At 54.2% G+C, this 23,704-nt stretch overlaps 1 protein-coding gene across 2 annotated transcripts in view; it reads left to right on the top strand.

Annotated features, from left to right (window-relative positions):
- Positions 1-23,704, top strand: part of IGSF3 (immunoglobulin superfamily member 3) — a 119,809-nt gene that overhangs the window by 82,143 nt on the left and 13,962 nt on the right. For both annotated transcript variants that reach the window (XM_075559936.1, XM_075559927.1), the window contains 3 exons: positions 687-1,088; positions 5,510-5,914; positions 21,745-22,155. In XM_075559936.1, the coding sequence (XP_075416051.1) occupies positions 687-1,088; positions 5,510-5,914; positions 21,745-22,155 (1,218 nt within the window). The remainder of the gene's footprint in view (positions 1-686; positions 1,089-5,509; positions 5,915-21,744; positions 22,156-23,704) is intronic.

Genomic DNA, 23,704 nt, shown 5'->3' with positions numbered 1-23,704 from the left:
ATGGGTAGAGACCAAGGGCACCGGGGCTGAGTGGACACACAGCCAGATGGGGAAGGGATGCTCTGGCCTTTGCGTAGTCTGCTGTGCTAGTGGAAGTTTGAAAGTTCCCGTCCCCACACCAGGCACTCCGAGAAACCAGACCATCTGGGCCCCATTATTCTCCAGACTCAAGGGCACTTGATCTTCCAAACGCCTCCCATCATTTGCTGCTGCTTCCTGACGTTTGCCTAAAGGAGCCACGTGACACGTTCCCATGGCAGCACTGATTTGACCGCTGTCACACTGAGGGGTGGGAAGGGGGAGGTCGGCTTGGATTTGGGTATTAACTTAATTTGAAATTGGAAGTTGAAAGGGGCCTTCCCTGCACACCCGCTTAATCGGTTCAAGAGATGGTTTTAGGTCCCACCTGCCTTGTCCTGGTGCTAATGCTTCTTTGGTTCTGATCCAGCCTCAAGTCTTAGAACCTTTATATCCTAGCCCTTTTCCCCTAGGTAGAGCATTCCGAACCATCAGACCCAAATCCCAGGACCCTCTAGGTTGAAGGTCCCAAGTGTCAGAAGGCTTGTTACTCTCCGAGGCTCCTGGTACCCGAGTGAGAATGATTGTGCCCCTCCTCCTTTGGTTCCTGTGGGAGGGCGCGGTGGAGACCATAAGCCCCTGCCCTGTCGCCCTCTCCCTCTTCCCAGAGAGCAGCATTTCCGTGGAGGTGGCCAGCAACTCCAGCATCCTCCTGGAGGGCGAGAACTTGCACTTCTCCTGCAGCATCCGCACGGCAGGCAGGCAGCAGGGCCGTTTCTCCGTCACCTGGCAGCTGGTGGACAGGCAGAACCGCCGCAGCAACATCATGAGGCTGGACCGGGACGGCACCATGCAGCCAGGCGCCTCCTACTGGGAACGCAGCAGCTTCGGGGGCGTCCAGATGGAGCAGGTGCAGCCCACCTTGTTCAGCCTGGCCATCTTCAACAGCAGGAAGGAGGACGAGGGCCAGTACGAGTGCCACGTGACCGAGTGGGTGCGGGCGGTGGACGGCGAGTGGCAGATTGTCGGGGAGCGGCGGGCCAGCACCCCCATCTCTATCACCGCTCTCGGTAAGCCGTCTGTTGGCGAGACCATGGTGGAGACCACCTCACTCAAGGACTTGACCCTGACGTTGAGGAGTCGCAGTCCTGGTAGGAAAAGGGTTCCACTGAAGGGACAAGGCTCAGGCAAACAATGCTGGATGGTGGAGCCCCGGGGTCCAGCACCACTGGAAGCCGTTACTCCTCGCAGGCCTGGGTGGGCTAGGAGCTGCATTTAAAGCACTGTAGCCAGAGGAGCAGAGTCCCTGGGTGGAGCAGTCAGTGTGCGGCTGTTAAGGGGTAGGTTAGACGTTCTGATTGACCCCTGAGGTGCCTCAGAAGAAAGGTCTGGTGATCTGCCCCCAAACCAGCCCCTGAGCACCCTCTCAAGTTCAGTTCTGCTCTGACACATGGCGTCACCCTGAGTCGGAATCAGCTCTCGACTGACGTGGGGGGTGGGGCGCAGGGGAGGAATTCCACACTTCCACACAGCAGGAACTGTGGCCACAGGAAGAGGCACAAAGTCATTGCCAATATGGGCCTGGAAGGGAGGGAACCCAGGAACCTAAGCATTGCCACTTCTCCCCTTGCTCCCCATGTCTCTGCCCAGAAGCCCAAGCCACCTAAAGCTGGCCAGAAAATCACAGCTGCTATTTATGTGGGGCTAAGTGGGAGCCCTGGCCGTGCAGGGGCCAGCGTTGGGCAGTGAACTGCAAGGTCCGCAGTTCGAAACTGCCAGCTGCTCCCTGGGAGAAAGATGAGGTGATCTACTCCCAGAAAGAGTTGTTAGTCTCAGAAACTCACAGGGTCAATTCTACCCCCGTCCTATAGATCGGCTCCCTGGCTGCAAGTTTGGTTTGGGGCTTTAGGTAGGAGCCTCCCATATTTTGCAGGGAAACGGGCACTGAGAGAGGTTTAACTCATTCTCCCAAGGCTACTGATTTTAAAAGACAATCCCGCAATCTGAGTCCGGGAAATGAGCAATCTGTCTTAATTTGGGGGAAAGCCTCTGTTGTTGTTTTCTTTGTTTGTTTGCTTGTTTATCTATTCCTCTCTAGAGCCCATGCTGAAGGAAGTCATTTCCTCATGACTGTGAAATTGAAAGAGGCCTTGAGAGTTGCTAAAACCAAAGAAAATTAGATTTGCTTCTCAGGAGTAGTTAAAGAAGCCTCTCTCGGCATTTATCTGTCTGATTCCATCGGCATATTAAATTTAAAGACCAGTCCGTTACTTGTCTGTGAAGTTAGTGTTAGGTCTCCATGTCTGTCAGGGTCGGTGGCTTCCAGGGCCTGTGTGACTCCCCCTCCTCCTCCCAGTAAGACGCTAGCTCGGGTGGATTTGCCCTACACCCAGTCAGCCCTTGGCCTTCTTCCCCTCTGAGATTAGACTTACATGTGCTTCCTAAAAGCTCAGCCCCGAAGGCTGAACTGCGTTCTGCAGGAACCACGCAGCTCTGATTTCAGTCTCTACAAACTAGCTTCATCCCGTGATTAAATTTCCTGGTCAGCTCAGCCTCTGTCCCTCTGCTCAGCACTGGGGTGGGCCTGTGGAAAGGGAACTGGCCATGAGTGCCCAGGGGGTCTGGTGGCAGGGTTTTTACATTCTGTGAGGCTGGGAAGAGTCTGCCGGGCTTATTTCTCAGGAAGGAATTGTCCTGGGTTACATCACCCCTGATTGTTTCCCACTCACCCTGTGTTTGGAGCGCCCACAGGCAGGGGGCTTGGCTATCTATGCCCATCTGGTTGCCACCCCTGGGGTGCTCCTGACCAGAGCCCATGTCAGGGTGGCTTAAGGGGATGGAGGAAGGTAAGGAAGGGGAGGGAAGCCCAGAGGAAGGCTGCTTTTTCATTTTAACCAAACACACGCCCCATTAGGTGTGGGGTGACCAGGTATCAAGGTGACCGGCTGACATACTAGGCGTGCTCAGTCAGTCGCACTGGACCACCTGTGTGTGTGCTGTGCTCTGCGATCTTGGCTCGGGTCTGGACGTAGCCATGCGCTCTGAGAAGCTCTCTGGCCCGTGTTCAGCATGGTGACCAGGAGCTCCAGGGACGGGGTGTCCCCTTACCCCAGGTGCCTGCTGTGCTGCTGCAGCCGCAGCATGGGACCCACACCCTTAACAGAAAGCACAGGTTCCCAAACTTATGTGGCCTGCCGACGCCTCCTTTCCAGAAAGAAAAAATTAATCAGCACCCCCTCTCCTACTTTGTACCCCAATCCAAGATCAAGTGTAGGGATCTGTTTAGAAATCCCCTTGGATCATGCGAGCACCCCACTTCCCCCGGGGGCATTATTGCCTACATTGGGAAACATTTGATGTAAAAGTGGGCCTTTGAAACTTTAAAAATTATATATATATTTTTAGATACGTAGTTTATGAAACCCGTGTGGATGTCAGATGCAGTATTTTCAGTAGATGATGCCTACTCGGTGCTCTGTGTACTTCCTGACAGAAATCTCAGCCTTGTACTGAAAGGAGTTAAATGCTTTCCTTTAAGTCTAGTTCCTCAAAGTATATGTTTAACAGGATAGAAAGGGAGTTCACAAAGGTCAGAGAAAAATCCCATTATCTTTTCATTCCACTCCCCCACCCCCACGGGCTTTTTGGAGCCCCCTCAATCGCATCTGCTGTGTGCTAGTTCTTAGTCTGTCTTCTAGACCGAGACTTCATCAGAGCCCGTTGAGCAGGTAGGCAACCTGAGGCCTAGGGCAGTCGCTTGCTCCGTGTCTCACGGCCAGTAAGTGTTGAAGTTGGGCAGCTGCTTCCACTGTCTCTGCTCTCTTAGCCCCTGCCTCCAGGGCCTGGTGTCCAGCACAGCCTGAGGCAGCCACTGCCGTTGGGTCAGCTCTGACACAGAGCAAGCCTATAGGACAGGGTGGAACTGCTGGTTCCTGAGGGGGTAAGTCCCCATGGATGCAGACTGCCCCGACTTTTCCCCTCAGAGCCACTGGTGGGCTCCAAGCGCCAGCCTCGTGCTTTGCAGGCCAGCTCTTCACCACCGAGCCCCCCCCCCCCCCCCCGGCTCTTCACCTAGTCAAGTCCCTGGGTACGAGTGCACTCTGTCTGCAGTGAGTCACACAGGAGCCTGAGGTTTCTAAATGGCAGCATTTTCTAGCGGCTGGACATTGGGCAGTTTCTTCAGCTGCTCTGTGCTTCTGATTCCTCATCTGTTCAGAAAGAGGGTGGGGTCGTGAGCTCATCGCGCCCGCCTGCCAGGTCAGTCTGAAGCCCACCAGGTAACCCACTCCACCACCAGGCCTCCCTAACTCCAACTCCCTGCCAGTGAGTCGATGCACAGCGACCCCATAGGACCCACTGCCCCGGTGGATTTCTGAGGCTGCAACTCTTTACAGGAGTCAAATTCCCATCTTCGTCCCACAGAGCGGCTGTTGGTTTCAAACTGCCCACCTTACAGTTAGCAGCACAACTTGTAACGACTATTGGCTGCAATTGTAAGGTATAGAGATAATACTGCAAGGCTGGAGGCATGCTGTGAGCCCAAGGATAGGGGGGTGGCTTGGTTTTCAGGGTTTGTGCAGCCACTTGTTACATAGGGACATGGGAGGCTCACAGCCCCCAGAGACTAGAATTTGGGGTTTGTGGATCATTAGTTTCACAGGGGGTCTCCGAGTGTTGGAAGGGTTCTGCCACCTCACCTCAGACCATCCTTCCTACTTGGGTCCCTCGTCCTGGCTCTGTCTGGGTCTCCCGGGGGAGGGGGAGGGGACATGGAAAGCAAGCCAGCACCGCCTAACCCTGAGGCCCAGGAGTGGCCTTCCTCAGTGCCTCCCTGTCCTTGGCCACTGATGCCCTCAGTGGTCCAGGAAAGGCAAGTGGGTTTGGGGGGACTCTTTGGCTCCCTCCTGCATTAGCCTGGAGCCCTAAAATTTCTAATAATGACCCTGTTTCTGGGGGCCAGCCCCTGAGGCACCTCTGCTGTCTATTCCAGGAGGGACTTGGGCTCAAACCTGCACAGTTAGAAAACCTCTCCCCCTGTCTCAGCTGGAAGAGTGATGCTAGACTGCCTCAGAGGGAGTTGGTCACTGAGGCCTCTCTCCACAGGGTCTTCTAACAGTCGATTCCTGCGACAACATGATACCTGACCATATTGGCCCGAGTGTCAAATATATGCCACCCCACCAGCTGTTGAGCTGATTCCTGCTCAGGGGTGTAGAGGAGAACTCTGTGGTCTCAAGGCTGGGACTTTCCCGAAGGGGGCACCAGGCCTTCTGTCCCTAGGGTCCATTGAAACCACCTACCTTGGGGAAGGTAGTCAGACATGTAACCTGTTGCACCAGCCAGGGGACTGTGTATCAGAAGAGAAAACTCAGACCCCCGGGCAATTGTCCTGTTTCCCTTGCTGTTGGGAGCAGCCCCTCACAGACATCCCTGCCCTGAGAAGGCCGAATGGGTGTCCGCTCTGGTGTGAGCCCCTGTCTCCTCTCTCCAGAAACGGGCTTCGCAGTCACGGCTATCTCTCGGACGCCGGGGGTGACCTACAGCGACTCCTTCGACTTGCAGTGCATCATCAAACTGCATTACTTGGCCCGGGTCCCCGTGTCGGTGACCTGGCGCTTCCAACCAGTGGGCACCCTTGAGTTCCACGACCTGGTGACCTTTACCCGAGACGGAGGGGTCCAGTGGGGGGACCGGTCCTCCAGCTTCCGGACCCGGACTGCCATTGAGAAGGCTGAATCCAGCCACAACGTGCGGCTGAGCATCAGCCGAGCCAGCGACACGGAGGCGGGCAAGTACCAGTGTGTGGCAGAGCTGTGGCGCAGGGACTACAACAACACCTGGACAAGGCTGGCCGAGAGGACCTCCAACCTGCTGGAGATCCGGGTCCTGCAGCCAGGTGAGTGCTGCATGGCAGAGCTTGGGGAGGGAGGGGACGTGTGGATCCAGCTTCCGGAGCAGCCCCTGCTTTTTCGAGAGTCCAGGTCTGTGGGAAGCGATGAGCAGCGAGTGGTTCACATTTGTTCCCTCCCTGTTGCTGTTGGGCCTTTGGAGGAGAAGGCGCAGGCATCAGTGTCCCACCACTCACGGCCCTCAAGGCGATCTCAACTCACAGCAGATTAGAACTGCCCCACAGGGTTTATAAGCCTGTCAATCTTTACGGAAGCCAACTGCCACCTTGTTCCCCCATGGAGCCCCTGGTGGGCTCGAACTACAGGCCTTGAGTTAGCAGCCCAGTGCTCAGCCATTGCACCACCAGGGGCCTGCTATCAGTGACGCTTCCTCCTAAGCATTTCAGCCTGTAGCTAGCTCATAAAAAGAATCCCCCAGTGCAGCAGTGCTTAAGCGCATGGCTGGCAATGGAAAGGCCGATGGTTCAAATCTCCCAGCTGCTCTGCAGGAGAAAGACAAGGCCGTCTGCTTCCATAAAGACTTGCAGCTTAGCAAGCGTACGGGGCAGGGTCGCTGTGAGTTGGAGTCCACGCTGCGGCAGCGGGTTAGTAGCTTCTAAGAACAAGGGCGGTCTCTCCTCTGAGCACTCTGTTCTCGTACTGTGGGCCTTTCACATGACTGTAGCATGAGCCTCTGGGAGCTGAGAAGGGTTGAATGGAGCATCTTCGAGGCAGGAAGTATCAAGTGCTTAGATACCAGCAGAAAGATTGCCACTTTGAATCCACCCAGAGATACCTTGGGAGACACACCTGCCGGTCTGCTCCTCAAGGTCACAGCCTTGGAACCTCAGTGAAAGTGGGGTCACCGTGCATCTGACTCTGGACTACAGAGAAGCTCTATTTACCCAATTGTCGCAGTACGGTTCTTTATAAGTTTGGGGATTTTTTTTTTAATGCCCCTTCCTTCCAAATCATGATCCAGTCAGGGATTACGCATTGCCTGCAGTTGTCGTATCTCTTGGAGACTTGCTTACCCCAGGGCGTCCGCAGCCTGTACATGGATGGTGCGTGCACCTGTGTGTGGATGTTCCTGGAAAGATGTGGCTTGTAGTTGTACAGTGTGCGGGCCCCTTTCTATTGACTCAGCCTCATCTTCCACAATCTCCTTAATGATTAGGCGATAGAGCTCTATTGTTGCCCATTTACCGACCAGGAAACTTGGACAGGAGAGGGAGGATCATAGGCACTTAGGAGCATCCATTCTGCGCTCGAGCCTGCTGGATAGGAATTTCATAATAGCCCTGGGAGAGATTAAGCAGACTGACCAAGGTCAAGTGCCCAGTCAATGGGATAGATAGCCCTTGTCTTTCTCCAGTGCTATTTTCTTGGCCTAGGCCATGCCCAGGTGTTTCCGTTTCCTAGGGAGGCCGAGTAATCTCTCTTCCAGCAGCTGATAATGCCTCCTTAGTCTAGATTCCAAACACAGATAAGAATACACTGGGGTGAGCCATCACCAGGCCCCGCCCCTAACAAAGGTGAGCTGTACGGGCTGCCCTTCTGTCCTCTACTGTCTGTCCTGTGTCTCCACCAGGGTGGAGGCTGGTGCTGGGTGGGGCCCAGGCCGCAGGCTTCGGAGTCCTTCCTGGTGCCCAGCCCATGCACAGTGGAGAGGAGGCACACCAAGGTGAATGGTGAGGGCCGAGCGCGAGGTGACTTTGCAGCCCGGCCACTTTGTAAAGATGGTCTGAATGCTTTGCCAAAAGGATTTCTGCCCACGGACAGCAATGGTTAGTGCCCACGCTTGTCTCCTTGACCGCTCCTGTGGTTGCCACGTTGTTTTCAGTAGTGGAGGTTAAGTCGCAATGACTGCTGCGTTCAGCCTTCACCTCCCACCCTAGCAGAGTCCTACCCAGGACCAGGGTGGGGAGTCGGCAAGCTGTGGATGTGAGCCATGAAGCTGCCCCTTGGCCACTTAGAGCCCAAGCCGGGCGGGCAGCATGCCCAGCGAGGAGAGTGTTCTTCTCCAGTGCTTCAGGTTCATGGAGGGTCAAGCAGACACCCCATTGTGTGGGAGCTCTGGATGTGGCTTTGCTGCGGAGCTCGTCCCTGTCTTACTGAGTGGAACATCATTGCCTCAGCTGGCCCAGAGTTCAGCATTCTGAGCCACAGTGCCATCATGGGGGCTTCGGGCTGGAGAAGGCAGAGGAGGTGCTGACCCCAAAGCTCTGCCCGGCATTTCCTTCTTCAGTATAACCTTACTCTTTGCTTGTTTCTGTTGCTGGAAAATCTAGTGGGTGGGTAAGGAATTACTTCGTTGAAAATGCTCCCCAAATGCAACATACAACTTCCCTCTAGTTCTTTAATGCTTCCCCCTCCCCCACAAACAGGACCCCAATTCTACCTTACAAATCCAGCTAGACCAGAGCATGTACACAGGTACAGATCAGAGCTGGAAGCACAGGGCATCCAGGACAGATAAACCCCTCAGGACCATTAATGAGAGGAGCCATAGCAGGAGGGGAAGGGAAAGGTGGAGGAGAAAGAGGGAGTCAATCACAACTCCCTCCCTAGGGGATGGACAACAGAAAAGTGGGTGAAGGGAGACATTGGACAGTGTAAGGCATGTAATAAAAAAATTATAAATTATCAAGGGTTCATGAGGGAGGGAGGATTGAGGAGGGAGGGGAAAAATGAGCTCAAGTAGAAAGCAAATGTTTTGAAAATGATGATGGTAACAAATGTACAAATGTGCTTGACACAATAGATGGATGTATGGATTGTGATAAGAGCTGTACTAGCCCTCAATAAAATGATTTTTAAAAAAAGAAAATGCTCTCCCAAACTCCCAACTCACTGCCACCAAGCTGATGCCAAGGCAGGTGACCCTGAGGACAGGGTAGGCCACCCCTTTCGGCCGTCAGGAGGCCTCAAGGGAAAGGTGGGCATCAGGCAGCTCCACAGCTCCCCAAGTGGCGCCCAGGGAGTGGCTGGAGCCTGGGCCGAGTGCACCCCTGAAGTGTTCTTGCCGCCTCCTAATGAAACATTTATGTATTCAGCACTTAATATTATCGAAGAGCTTCCTGCTTGTTCTCACTCTTGCTCATACACACCCCGGTTGGAACTGGGGCTCTTATGCAGGGGAAGGAGAAATAGACAATACATCTGCTGGGGATGACTGTGCCTGAGGCTGGCCTGGGGACAAGAGGGGCCGCCCCCAATGGTCTAAGTGGTGCTCTAACATACCGAAGTAAAAAAAAATAATAATAACCACCGTGGAGTGAGGAGGTTGGAACATGAGCCAGGCCTGTTTGATAAAAAAGTCAGTGGCATGAACAAAAGGGAGGTTTGGGCCTTTTTAAAGGCCTCGTAGCCCAGGCCTTGCAAGGGTGGTGGGGGGGGGGATTGGGGGTTCCTACTCCCATCAAGAGTTGCAGTCTCAGAAACCCACAGGGCTGCTATGGGTTGGAATCAACTTTATGGCAGTGAGTTGAGCCAGAAATTCTTTCTGCATCTGATTCCTGGCCTTGCCTAAAACTCTCTGCCATCCTGTCAGTGCTGACTCATCGTGACCCCCTGGGGGTTTCCCAGACTGTAGTGTGGGAAGCCCAGTGTTTCCCCCACAGAGCTGCTGGCGGGTTCTAAACTGCCGACCACGAGGCTTGGAGCCCAACGGGTCACCGCGAGGCCACCGTGACTCTCTGGCCTCCCTTGGAGAAGACGTTTCTTTGCAGATGGCTGACTTGGAGGGCTCTCAACAGCGTCTCCTCTCACCGCTGGCAGTGGTAGTAACCAGAGCCGAAACACAGGACAAACCCATTGCTAGCCACTAGCACTGAGCACTTTCTGTGGCCCGTCCCCACCCAGAGTGCTTTAAAAAGGAGAGCACAGGGGGTAAGCTCCTGGGGAGAGAGCTGTGGCAGCCCGCCTCCGCAAAGACCGCTGTCCGGACATCTGCAGGCACGTGTACTCTTGCTCTACAAGGTCACTGTGGGTCTGAATCAAGTGGCCACCAACAGGCTTGGTTTGGGGGTCCAAAAAAAGCTCTCTGCCATCAGGTCGATTCCAACGCCTAGCCGCGCTCTAGGACAAAGCAGCGCTGCCCCTGTGGGTTTCCTAGGCTGTGATCCTTTCCCGGAGAAGAAAGCCTCTCTTTCTCCTGCCCAGCTGTTGGTGGGTTCAAACTGCAGACCTGGTGATTAGCAACTAGGAGTGTAGTCCGCTCCGCCACCAGGGCTCCAGGGTTTGGGCTGTTCTGGTTGTCAGGTACCATCGAGTCCATTCTGGCCCATGTCGACTGTGTGCACCCGGTCCTGCGCCGTCCTCACCATTCTCAAGTGAGAGCCCATCGTGGCAGCCACCGTGCCCGTCCGTCTCACCGAGGGCCCTCCTCTGTTTCTCTGCCCCATACTTTGCCGAGCATGATGTCCTTCTCCGGGCACTGGTCTGACCTGGCGTGACACCGTCTCGCCGTCATTGCCTCTAAGGAGCATTGTGGCTGTACTTCTTCCGAGACAGATTAGTTTGTTCTTTTGGCGGTCCGTGGTTAGGGTTTACCTAATTCTTAATCTGTGAGACACCATAAAGGGACCCGATCTGTCACCCACCTGACAGGTCAGGACTCAGAGATGGAAGTGGAGTTAATGAATTACCCCAAGATCTGTGCTTCCTCGTGGCACCACGTTGCACTCCCGGCAGGCAGCCTGGCTCCAATGGCCCAGCTCCTCCTTATCCCACTGTCACCTTCTCTCCGTAAATACGTGTTTCTGCTCCGGACGCCCCTGTGGTGCGTGTACTTTTACTTCTCCGCCCCCCTCTCTGATATCCCATCCCTTTTAGCGAATCTCCGATGCGTGTTTGGAAGTGGAGGGTCACGCATGGTGGATCCTTGAGACGCAGTTTGCTAGGTCGGGCGATTTAATTTGTGCCTCTCTACCTCCTCTGTTTCTTCTAACTTCTGCCACAAGACGGCTCTAAGACTTGGGGGCAGAACTCCAGGCCAGAGCCTGCATGTGTGCTCCTTACCCCTCCAAGGAATAGCCCCCTGCACTGCCCCCGCCTGATTTTTTAAGACTAGACTTATTCTAACAGAATCAGGCAGAACCACAGGCTCACGCTGGCCCATTTATCATCAGCCTTTCATTGCGATGATGTCATGTGTGGTCTGTGTCCCAAACCAGCCCCTGCTGGGAACACTTGCTGACCCTGACCACTTGAGTCAGACCCAGGCTCTGGTTGGTGTGCTCGCTGGACTTGCTTCAGCTCCCCTGTTGACCGTTCGTCTGTGTGCACGCTCCCTATCTAGTCTCTGCGCACTCCCGGAGGAAATCTCCCAGGAATGCCACGGCTCCACCGTGTGCTTGGTTTTACTCAGTCTCACGCCCATGGATTGATGGTGCCACTTACCCACCCCAACCCCCCAGGGGGCATTCAGGCCAGACTCTCAGCCAGTCCCACACAGTCCAATTACAGCTTGCAGTCAGTCATGTTTTCCCACTCTTAATTTTACTTCCTTTCTACATTTTGAAACATTGTTTTGATTCCTTCTGATTTTATTGAGCACCAGACCAGAAGAAGAAAAAAAAGCCCTCCAATTACATTTCCCTAAATACAGAAGCAATAAGGGAAATGTCAACCCTCATTTTCCAAATGTTTACAACCCTATCTTGGTCTGGCTATTAAATATTGCACATTAAAATCGACAAAGCAATAAACAAGCTTCCAGGAGGACAGCCTCCGGGGCTGGAAAGCAGACTTGTCAGAGGTTGGATTCTGCTGGGATTTCACTGATGGGTAGTCTGGATGAATATTTAATTCCCTCTGGATGCTGCCAAATCTGGTTCTTCTAATTCTTCCTGCTGACCTGGCAGATTGGGGGAGCCCAGGGCTGCCTTGGGGATAGCCTCCAGTCCCAGGCGTGTAGACACCGACCCTGCTTGTGCTAGACCCGCTGGTGGCCTGGCCGCCCTGCCCCTTCTGCTAGCTTTCAGGAGAGCCCAGGATCCCCTTCCTCCCTCCGCTGCAGCTTCCGCCTGCTCTCTGCACAGCATGAACACCAAGGGCCCAGCCCTCCCTTGCTGTGTGGACTGAGCTGGCACGGCACCAGCAGGCATGCTGTTATGGAGGCAGTGGCCAAAGAGCACTGCCAGGCCTGCAGATAGGTAAGGCAGGGCAAGTCCACCTTTCCCCAACTGATTTCCGCCCCATCCCTGGTGCAGAGCTATTGGTGCCTCTTGTGTGCAGGTGACTGTGGGCTTCAGAGGCTGCACAGGTGGTGGTGCCGCAGAGAGGGCCCTGACTCGGGCTCTGGAGAGGGAGGCCGGGCTGGGCACAGGGTGTGCCCAAGGGTGGCAGGGTGGTGCGGATCAAGCACAGGGCAGGGTCACAGGTGTGGGGATGGTGGCACACCTGTCAGCCACAGGAGAGTATGAGTAATGGCAGCAGGAGGCGGAGGGAGGGGCATGCTCACACCCAGGAGGTGGGCCGGACACTGTAGACTGAAGCCAGGAAAGCCGCAGTGCGACAGAGGCAGCTCCACTCCCGGGGCCTCACGTGGTGTCTGTCGCAGGGTGAGTAGCTGCCTGACGCGATGAGTCGTCCTCGGGCCCCTGGGTGTGTATGAGTCCATCTCAGGGTGCCCCTCGCTTTCCCAGGCCCTCCACTTTCCCACACAGGAAGCCTTTATTTCTATCACCGCCCCTTCCTGATGACGTTTCCCAAGCACGTGAGCTGAAGTCTCCTCGCCTCCCTCACTTCTCAGGGACATTCTGGGTGGCTTTTCATCCTGGACACTACTGTTCCAGTGCGTCATTTCTTCTGTCTTTAGTGCTCTATTGTCCAGAGTCTGCATGCATATAAAAGAACTCTTTGTCTTCAGCGGTTGTCTCGGGAAGGTGAGCATCACAGAATGCCAGTTTAATAGAAGAAAGTATTTGTGCATTGAGGGAGTACTTGAGTGGAGGCCAAATATCCTTCTGCTACCTTAATAGTAACCTTATAAATATATGCACATTGATCTATTTCCCCATCCTCATATATAAATATATTTGCATATGTACATGCCTTTATTTAGACCTCTATAAATGCCCTTTGCCTCCTAGCTCTTTCCTCTATTTCCTTTGACTTTCCTCTGTCCCCACCATCATGCTCAGTCCTCATTTGGGTTTCAGTAATTCCTCTTGGTTATATTACCCTTGGTCATGCCCTGTCAGGCCTCCTACACCCTCCTCACCACCGATTTGGATCACTTGTTGTACCCTTGTCCCTGGGTTTGTTAACACCACTATCTTTCCCCCCACTTCCCCCCTCCCATGTCCCCCCAGAACTGTCAGTCCCGTTGTTTCCTCCTCCAGATTGTTCATCCAGCCTACCTTATTTAGCCAGACCTGCAGAGATAATAACATGCACAAAAACAAGACAGAGCAAAACCAAGCAAAAATATACAACAAAACAATGACAAAAAAAAAAACACCCCAAAACACAACAAGAAGAAAAGCTTGTAGTTAGTTCAAGGACTGTTAGTTAGCCTTTAGGAGTATTTTCCAGTTCAGTCTGTTGGGGCACTACGCCCTGGCCCCAAAGTCCACCTTCAGCATTCCCAGCAATAACAATAAAGCCCACGTGGAAGAAGCACACCAGTTTGTGCAATCACAATGTGTCGAAGTGATGAGGTATCAGGCATCATCAGAACAAAAGATCTTATCATAGTGAATGAGAGGGGAGTGTGGAGTGGAGACCCAAAGCCCATTTGTAGGCCACTGGACATCCCCTTACAGAAGGGTCTCGGGGGAAGAGATGAGCCAGTCAGGGTGCGATGTAGCAACAATGAAACATACAACTTTCCTCTAGTTCCTAAATGCTTCCTCTTACCCCTCCCCTCCCCACTATCATGATCCCAATTCTACCTTGCAAGTCTGGCTAGACCAGAGGATGGACACTGTTACAGATAGGAACTGGAAACATAGGGAATCCAGGGCGGATGATCCCTTCAGGACCAATGGTGTGAGGGGCGATACTGGGAGGGTAGAGGGAGGGTGGGTTGGAAAGGAGGCACCGATTTCAAGGATCTACATGTGACCTCCTCCCTGGGGGACAGACAGCAGAAAAGTGGGTGAAGGGAAATGTCGGACAGGGGAAGATATGATAAAATTATAATTTATAAATTATCAAGGGTTCATTTGGGAAGGGGGAGTGGAGAGGGAGGGGGAAAATGAGGAGCTGATGCCAGGGGCTTAGGTGGAGAGCAAATGTTTTGAGAATGATGAGGGCAATGAATGTACAAATGTGCTTTACACAATTGATGTATGTATGAATGGTGATAAGAGTTGTATGAGCCTCTAACAAAACGATTTAAAAAAAAAGCCAGAGCTCTCGAGCCTTACAACCTGGGTCTGAATCCCAGCTCACCGACACATTTACACACTTAGCTGTGAGACGGTGGGCTTGCCTGGGTTAGCTGTGAAATCGGGGGTAATAGTAGCAGTATTTCTTTAGTAGAGTTGGTGTGGGCCAAATAGTATAACTTTGCAAAGTGCTTGTTAGAATAGTGCTTAATGTATAGAAAACACAGTATAAAAACTTGTTAAATACAAATTCCCAAGCTGAGAAACTAGAGTTCGTTTTTCTTTTCTATAGACCATTAGATCACATACTTCTTTCCTAAAACAGTTTTTAATATTCCCCTTACTACTACGAAATGAAATTCATAGACATTATCATGTACCCACTCACCTAATTTTCAGAAATTGATACAATGCCCTAATTGTCAAGGAGGAGTTTCCAGAAGGTAGTTCATAAAAAGATCACGCATTGCAACTGGAAATGGAAACAAGGTAACAGCAGAGCCCGAGGCAGAGCTGCTGTGGGCACGGCCTGGACCAGCTGACTCATAACCGTGTGCAGCTGTACGGGGACTCCAGGAGCCACAAGCCGTCAGAGGTCCGGCTCTCTCGGCTCCTGAACAACTCTTGTTACGGTCCCTGAAGGAAGCAGAGGAACTTGGCACATATGGAAACGTTTTTTAAAAAATCTGTTTATAGTAAAATGAAATATGAAATTACGTTCTCGGCTTGGATCATTAGAAATAGATTTTTCTCCCCAGTGGCTGTCACGTTTGAGAGCCGTGTGGAATGCAAGGCGGTGTCTTGCAAAGAAATGCCCCAGATAGGACTCCCCAGCCCTCCTGAGCCCCAGCCTCACATACGGCCCTCTTTCCAACTCGGGAATCCTTGGGGGTGCAAACGGTGACTGTGCTGGGCCCTGTACAGAAAGCTGGGGGGTTGGAGCCCACCCAGGGAATTGCGGACACAAAACAAAAGTGCCCTGCTGGAAGAACCAGCAGGTCTCCGTGAGTCGAAATCCACTTCGTGGCACCTGGCTCACTGGATTCCCCTCTCGCCGGGCAGTCGGAGAGCTGCCCTGGAGTTTCCAACCCTCGACGTTGAAGCAGCTCAGTCTCTGCAGCTGCGGCTGGGGCTGCGGCTGGAGGTAGGGAGACTTGTACAGAGGGTGGTGGTAACAGCCTGAGAAAGAGAATTTGGGGCTAGGATGGGGTGTGACTGAGGGGAGAGAGGCAAGCAGGGGACCCAGGAGTGCTAAGGGTGCGCACTACGCGAAGTGGGGGCTGAGTGACTGGCCTGCTCCATCCTAACATGACTGCCATGTGCCATGAGTCCTGTGAGAGCCAGGCTCCCAGGCCTACCTGGGGTTTTGGGGGTCTTGCGGGTTTTCCTCCTTGAACAGGGTACAGTCTTCCCGCTTTTCCATCACTGATAGAGGGGTGGATTTGAGTTTTCCTTCTCTGGCAGGCGTCTGCATGACACAGATTCCAGCTGTCGCAGGTTTGAGTGTATCTTTCAGTGATGTCCACGGGGAAAGCCTTGGTGTAGTGGGTTGCGTGTTGGGGGGGCTGCTAACCGGAAGGTCAGTTGTGCAGAACCACCAGGCTTTCTGGGAGAAGGAGGAGACCTTCTGCTCCTGTATGATCTGCAGCCTTGGGAACCCAAAGGGGCAGCTCTACACTCTCCTCTGGCATCACTGTGAGTCGGAATCGACTCATGGCAGTGAGAGTCATCGGCTCCTGGTTAGTAAATCTTGGCTGTGTACCTCCCAAACACCAGCCATTGAAACCCTGGACGGAGCCCAATCCTCATCTGACACGAGACCGCCTGGGAAATGACGTCACAGCAGATGGTTCACAAGATGAATCTCTCCCCCACTGCCCCTCCCGCCTCACCACTACCTTACTCGGCCTTCAGTCTGCCTGCCCCACTGCCTGCCCCACAGCAGTGTCTTCTCCTCTAAGCCTGTGCCTCAGGAAAGGCAAGCTCCTGCTCCATTCCCCCCCCCCCCCAGTCCCCCAGTGCTGCTGCTGCTGCTGCAGACCCCGGATTGGATCGCACCCTGAGAGCCGCTTTGATTGGGATTGAGCGCAACCCCCCCGCGCCCTTTGCCCCTGCAAAGCTTACCATTCTTTTTCCACACAGAGCGCGGCTCCCCCTCTACCTGGGGTCCCATTGAACACCCTGGAGGTGCATTGGTGAGACCCTCGGCTTCTAACCAAATGTCGGCTGCTTGAACCCGCCAGCCACTCCACGGGAGAGAGATGTGACGTCTGCGTGCGTGCAGCTATGACACCCTTGGAAGCCTCTGGGACAATTCAGCTCCACCCTTACAGGGTACCTGCGAGTCTAAGTCTCCTACATGCCAAAGGGAGGAGTAATGCCTTGATCACAGGCTCTTGCCAGATGTTCACAGCCTCCATTCAGGATCAGAACAGATAGCCTCTCCTGTATGCGGTTGTACTCCCAGGGAAAGGCTAACCCGTCGCTGCGGAGTCATTTCCAACTCTTGGGCAGCTTGTGTGTGCTTGCATAGCATGGGTTCCACAGGGCTTCCGATGGCTGTGATCTTACAGAGCCGGATTGCCAGGCCTTTCTCCTGAGGCACTTCTGGGTAGACTCCAACCACCAAACCTTTCAGCTAACGTCCAGTTGCAAACCCAGGGACCGAATCACATGTATACAATCATCCATTTATTTAATTTTTTCAGGGTTTCATATTGGTAACAAGCAGTTCAGTCATTACCAACAAAACAAAATTGGAGCAGACCTGGATTTTTGAAACTTGGAGGCTTTAGAACACTAATCACGTTGGGGAAAATCCTTGTCTCCCTGCAGTGGGAGAGTGAGTGACACACATTCAGAATTTAATCATCAGATGAAGCATTCTTTCTCTTAAGGTCCTAGCAGTTTAGTGGGAAAGGCAAGACCCCTAAAACGTTAACTGTGGCAAAAGGCAACATGAAACAAAACTATAGCAGAATTTAAGGGAATTGTTTATTGGTGAAACAAATTAGTTTTGAGAGAGAAAAACACTCAAAAGGCTGCTTCTCAGACCTTGAGCTGAAACTAGCCAGAAGTCACCTTGTCATTAAATAACAAATCAGCTATAAAAATAAAGTCTCTGAGAATTGGGTTCCTGTGTTAGGCTGGGGTGACTAGAGAAATAGATCCAGTGATAATCGTTTATGTATAAGAAAGAGCTTCATATCAAGAAGTAACTGTCTATCAAGAAGGCATCCTCGCCCAGTCTGACTCAATTCCTTAAGTCCAATCCTGGTCTATCGGCCCCTCTTCAGACTCATACAGCCACATGCAATGATGCAGAATGCAGGAACATCCCTGGCTGGTGGGTGCAGAGTCTGTGGATCCAGTGGCAGTGGACGCATCTCCAGACCTCGTGCAGTCTCCACATGGCATCAACAGGAAGGTGAAGGCAGAGAAAGGAGGAGGTTCCCGGGACCCTCCTTATGAGGAGGTCATGCCCACAAGGAGGTGCTATCATGCTGTGACCTGGTTGATAGACTAGACTCCACGCCTACCCTGAAAGTTGACACGCAATTTAAGTAACTCTCACATTTGCCGAAAACAAAAACACCTATGTGAGACCAAACTAGTTTACCTTGAAACAAAGATGAAAATGTAACCCCACCAAACCCACTGCTGCTGGTCTAATCTGACCCACAGCAACCCTATAGGACTGGCTAGAATGGCTCCACGGGGTTTCCCAGAACGTAAGTCTTCTTGCAAGCCGATGGTCTTGCAGTTCTCCCACAGAGCTGCGGGTGGCTTTGAAACTGTGACCTGGTGGTTTAGCAGTCCATCTCCTACCCGACTGTGCCACCAGGGCTCCTTGAGGAGATGAGGGAGCAGGGAGACTAAGTTAGTGGGCATGACGCAGCCAGAGAAAAAGAATGAGACGGGCAACCCTTGTGAAGAATGCGACCACTCCCCTGACCGCTCTGTGCAGACGCTGCTTGTGGGGAGCCTGTGATGCTGTGTGTATCTGTCTTCACTGGACAACACATATGACTCAAAACAGCCACAGCCGAAAGCCACCTCCACACGCCACGTTTTGATCCAAAGCCCAGGAATGAGACCCTTGAGATGTTGACGGTAGGGGGCAGGGGGCGGAGCCCACACCCTCGGAAGGAGTGCACCTGGAATTAGGCTGACCCAGGTGCACTCAGGCTCGGGAGCTACATGCTGGCCTGAGTCCTGGCTGAAAGCCTCTCTGACCTTTCCTCCTGCCTCTCCCTCCTAACGATTCCTGCTTAGAGCTGGAGTAACCCAGGTGCAGCCTCTCACTCGCCGCCGGAGATGCCCGTCCTTAGTCAAGCCCAGGTCACATCCGGCTTGAGCATCCTTGGACATCCCTGGGGAGCTCATTAAAGGGCCTGAGGTGGGATCTGAGAGCCTACCCTTCCAGCAAGTCCCAGGTGCTGGCTGGCTGCTGGCCCCAGATGCCACGAAGGGTCATCAACTGATGACTTTCAATCCATCCATCCATCCATCCACCCACCCATCCACCCATCCATCCTTGTGCCTTGACTTGGAACCAGGCACAGCAACCAAGAGGGAATGGGAATGGCGAGACTATCGTGTGTGTGTGTGTGTGTGTGTGTGTGTGTGTATGTGTGTTGTAAGCTGGGCTCTGTGCTAAACTCTCTAGAGGTTTGGACAGTGACCACACTCCGGTAGGTAGGTAACTTCCTCCCTTGACAGGTGACAACACATATCACTGCAGGGGCTGGGGCTGGGCGCCCACCGCCCAGGGCATTATTGTGGCGGAAGCGCAAGAGTTCTTCCTAATTAGGTGTGCAGCCTTCGCCCGGCCTCCCACAAGCTTCCGGAAAGGTCGTCCCAGCCCTTGAGACGTGAGCAGAAATACAGAGCTTCCAGCAGGAGGTGACCCCTTGCCCACCTGTCAGACACGCTCCTCATTTCAAAAATGCCTTCATTCAAGCGCCTCAGCACTTCACAATATTTTGACGTGGGAAGAGAGAAGGGTGGGGGGGAGGGACAGGAAAAAGAAGGAGCTGGCGTTGAGATGTTTCTCTTTCTTGGATGCCTACTCTGGAACCACGTGACCGAACCGAAGTTCAGTCACAGGATTCCAGCTAGCTCAACATATGCGGTTACTATAGCAATTGAGGTTTCCTTAGTAACAGTTGCAAAAAATAATCTGCTCCCAATTAATAATACATTTTAAATCTCTTTCTACTACTCTACACCCGACCCAGTTTGGGGGGTGCTTGCTTTTTTTTTTTCTTGCCAAGAACCAGCTCCTTCGGGGGGCGTCCGCACTGATACCCTTTGCATGGAGTAAATCAGGTTGGAAAGCAATGAAACGGGAACTGCTTGTTTTCAGGTGTCCCGGGGACTCTGATCCGGAAATGTCCATGGGCAAGCTAACGTGAGTGCCGTCTCCAGAGCCTGGGAGCTTAAGGCTAACGCTGCCCTGGATCCTCCGTGAGCCCCAAGTGGCTTTCGGCGTGTGAAGAAAGGAGGCAGCAGACACCAAGCTTGTCCTTGGAAAAGAGAGAGCCGGGAGGGTGGGGCGTGGGGTGCATGCCTGTGGCTTGCGAAGGTCCACGGGCACGCGCAGCAGCTCGGTGGTGCCGGGGACTAGGACTGGGCCTGTGGGGGTCTCCCTCCATAAAGATCGTGAGACTGTCTTCTCAAGGGACCCTCTGGGGCAGTTCTGCCCTGTCGGGTAATGTCCCTATGCTCACAAGGGTTTGTAAGCGGGAGGGAATTCGGCCGTCGTGGAGAAAGAGAATATGGCCCGACGACTCGCCTGGAGAGGTACCCTCGGCAAGCTGCTTTTACTGTGGTGGAGTCAGACGTCTGCAGCTGCCCCACCTTAGGATTCTAAACTCTCACATTGAGTCTTGTGTTGTCAGGGGGCCACGTGGCAGTGTTTGGTGCCCGAGATTCAATGCTGCATGCTGTCCGTCCACACCGGGCTCAGTCAACTGCCAGGCCTGCCAGGAGAGGCCCAGGCTCTGTGAAGCTCCTGGTCCTGAAGCCGAGCTCCAGCCTTGAGTGGGGGCAGGTCTGCCAGCTGCTCACCCGGGTCTGGTCTGTCATGTGCAGTTTGTTCCTTGACCTGTGCTGCTTTCACCCTGTGTGTGAAAGGGTGGGGAGAAAATGACCATTTGCTCCCCGTTCCCACTAGAGGGGAGGAGGGTGGGGCGGGGAAAGCGGAACCACGTTTGATGGTGATGGAGTGAGTGGGCTCAGATGACCTCCATAGATAGATTTCATAAGTCCATGGCTTCTTGCCACCTTCCGGGTGAACGGAGACCTTCATAGCAGGCAGGAGGCAGAGGTGAGTGGAGTTGGCCCCGTTCTGTCCCATTGCTTGTCACCTTCTCAGCCTTATCCCTCTTTCTCCATCCAGCACCCTCTTAGTTACCTGCTGGAGCCTGGAGACTAAGACAGACTAGGAAAAACGACCCGCCGATCTAGTTCCCCAAACCAGCCAGGGAAACCTGGGAAAGTCAACTGTCTGATCCACAGCCTGTGGCGAGTCTGACATGGGGCTGGCCGAGCAGCGAGTGGCTCATGGTGGAGCTGGGCCCCATGAGTCAGGGACTGGCCCCGAGGCAGCCAACCAGGACTAGCAACCCCACCTCAGCATTCTCTCAGACCCTCACAAATATCGACTGACACTTTCCCAAGTCCAGGGCCGCCTGCCCCATGCTTGGGGGTGTAGTAACGAATGTGCCCGCTGGGCTGGACACTCCACCGGGGCTGGGCTGGGGCTACTATCTTGACAATACCCCTTGCATGCAGTGCTGTGCAGAGCACAGAGTGGGCACTCTGTAAATATTGGCGGATTGAGTGCGGGAGAGAGGGTGCTCTGTACCCTCAGGGAGCTTACTGGGAGACTAGAGGGGAAGAGCGAGAGAGAAGGGTGGGGAACAGCCTGGCGGACAGAGCCTGATGAGAGAGTGGGTGCCGAGGAAAGCACAGGAGGGGCATCGAGCCAATTGGGGACCAGAGGATGAGTGGTGGCCAGGCAGAAAGGACGGCATGGTGAGACCAGAGGTCTGAGGCTGAGAGAGAACATCACGGGGCTGCGGGGAGGTGATTGTCCACAGCTGCCTAAGACCAGGTTTGCCAGAAGCACTCGCCTTCTCTCTCTTCTGCAGGCAAAGGTGGGGTCAGGTTTGTGTTTCAGCCTCCTTACCCTGCCAGCCACCGCATGGCGGTGGACCATGGCAGGAATTTTGCAGGCGGGAAGTGAGCGCCGGCACCAGCCAGGGGTGCCACCGCACACACACACGGCAAGAGACAGGAGGGCTACTAGGGCGAAATGGCTCCTGGCAGCTCTCCTCTGGCCCCACCTGTTTGGGAGGCCAGCCATCGATGCTTGGCCCTCTCCGATTGCCCTGGCCAAAACCGAGCCGGGAGCCTGGCCCGGAAGAGGCCTGGGGAGGGGTACGGGTCCAGGAGTGTGGGCTTCTCGGGCTCATGGCCCCTCTCCTCCACAGTGACGAAGCTGCAGGTGAGCAAGTCCAAGCGGACCCTCACGCTGGTGGAGAACAGGCCCATTCAGCTCAACTGCTCGGTCAAGGCGCAGACCAGCCAGAACTCCCACTTCGCCGTGCTCTGGTACGTGCACAAGCCCTCCGACGCCGACGGCAAGCTCATCCTCAAGACCACCCACAACTCAGCCTTCGAGTATGGCACCTACGCCGAGGAGGAGGGCCTGCGTGGGCGCCTCCAGTTCGAGAGGCACGCGTCGGGCGGCCTGTTCAGCCTCACCGTCCAGAGGGCCGAGGTCAGTGACAGCGGCAGCTACTACTGCCACGTGGAGGAGTGGCTGCTGAGCCCCAACTACGCCTGGTACAAGCTGGCTGAGGAGGTTTCGGGGCGCACAGAAGTCACCGTGAAGCAGCCAGGTAAGAACAGAGGGCCCTGTGTGGGGGCACGGGGCAGGGTGGGAGGGCTCAAGTGGGGTCTGTCCATTGAGACCTTCAAGGAGGTGGACCCTGGGTGTGGCTTCCGGCACAAACGCCATCATCCTGGTGCCTGTGGGCTTCCCACTTTGCCTACAGGCTCAGGCCCGATGCTGATGCCAAGCTCGGAAGCATCCTTGGCTCTGCTTCAGCGTCCAGCATGGTCTCCAGGGAGGAGGCCTGAGAGGCAGCACAGGTTAGCAAGATACAGCCAGTGTGTTAGATCAGGTTGACTAGAGAAACTAATTCATTGACACTCATACATGTGTAAGAGGCTATTTTATATCAAGAAGTACTTCTGCATCAATAAAACCTCCCAACCCAGTACAGATCAAGTCCAGAAGTTCGATATTACCCCATACGTCAATATCAGTCTACGAATGCCTCTTCAGACGCACACAGCACATGCAGGAAGATCACAGGTCAGTGGGTGGAAATCCTCTGGGTCCAATGGCTGTGGACACATCTCAACGGCTCTGGCTGCCATTAGCGTGGCTCCATGTGGCTTGTCAACACGAATGTGTAGCAGAGAGAGGGAGTTCCCAGAATCCTCATGAGAAGGCCATGCACACAAGGAGGATGGTCAAGTTGTGATCTGATTGACAGACTAGACTCCGCCCCTTTCTTCTGCTCTCTAGTTGACATGAACTTGTGTAACCTCCACAGCAAGGCAGGCTGAGGGCAGCTCCTCAGTCTCACCCTCAGGGTGTGCAGCTGGTTCCCTGGGCCTCTGGTGGGCACCAGCTCAGCCCCACACCCCTTATGCTTCAGTTTCCCGTGTCTGCTTTCCCCTTCTGCCCTAGTTCCCACCCTCTGCCTGGGCAAACCCTGCCTATCTCCCCAAATGGAATCAGCCCCAGAGCCCCTGATGTCCAGCTTTGCTGTCCAGCTCATCCCTTCCTCTGTTCCCTGACAGACAGGTGAACACACCACCCCTGCACATGATCCGCAGGCCTCGCTGTGGGCCCCCTCATTGTGAAGGAGGCTCCCTTCCCTGCAGTCTCTCTCTGGGCTGTGGAGTGTGCCCCTGCAGCCACTCTGGCGAAGCTGGGGTCACCTCCTTTCTGCTCTGTGGAGGGTGCCGTTGTGGGCCTCTACCTCCCTGCTCCTGTGCCACCAGCTCCAGTTCTTTCCGCTGCCCCTCGCAGAACCCCAGAACCACACTCAGCCTCACGGGGGCCTCACAGGACAGGGTGGAACCACCCTGTGCGTTTCCAAGACTGTTAACTCTTGGCGGGAGTAGAACGTCCTGTCTTTCTCCCACGGCGCGGCTGGCGCTTTCAAACTGCTGGCCTGGCATTTAGCAGCCCAGCACACTACCACTCTGCCACCAGGGCGCCTCGCTCTTGATAGACTGCCACCTTAAATGCTCTCCCCGCCCCTCACTTCCATAGGCCCTGCAGCTTTCCCCTGCCTGCCCTTCCTGTGGGCCGGGCCCATTCCTTTTGCTTGCACTGCCCACTCTACCTCTCCTGCTGCCTCTCCCCTACCT

This window comes from Tenrec ecaudatus, chromosome 1, assembly GCF_050624435.1.
Source record: "Tenrec ecaudatus isolate mTenEca1 chromosome 1, mTenEca1.hap1, whole genome shotgun sequence".
NCBI lineage: Eukaryota > Metazoa > Chordata > Mammalia > Afrosoricida > Tenrecidae > Tenrec > Tenrec ecaudatus.
This window is presented reverse-complemented; position numbering and strand designations above follow the sequence as displayed.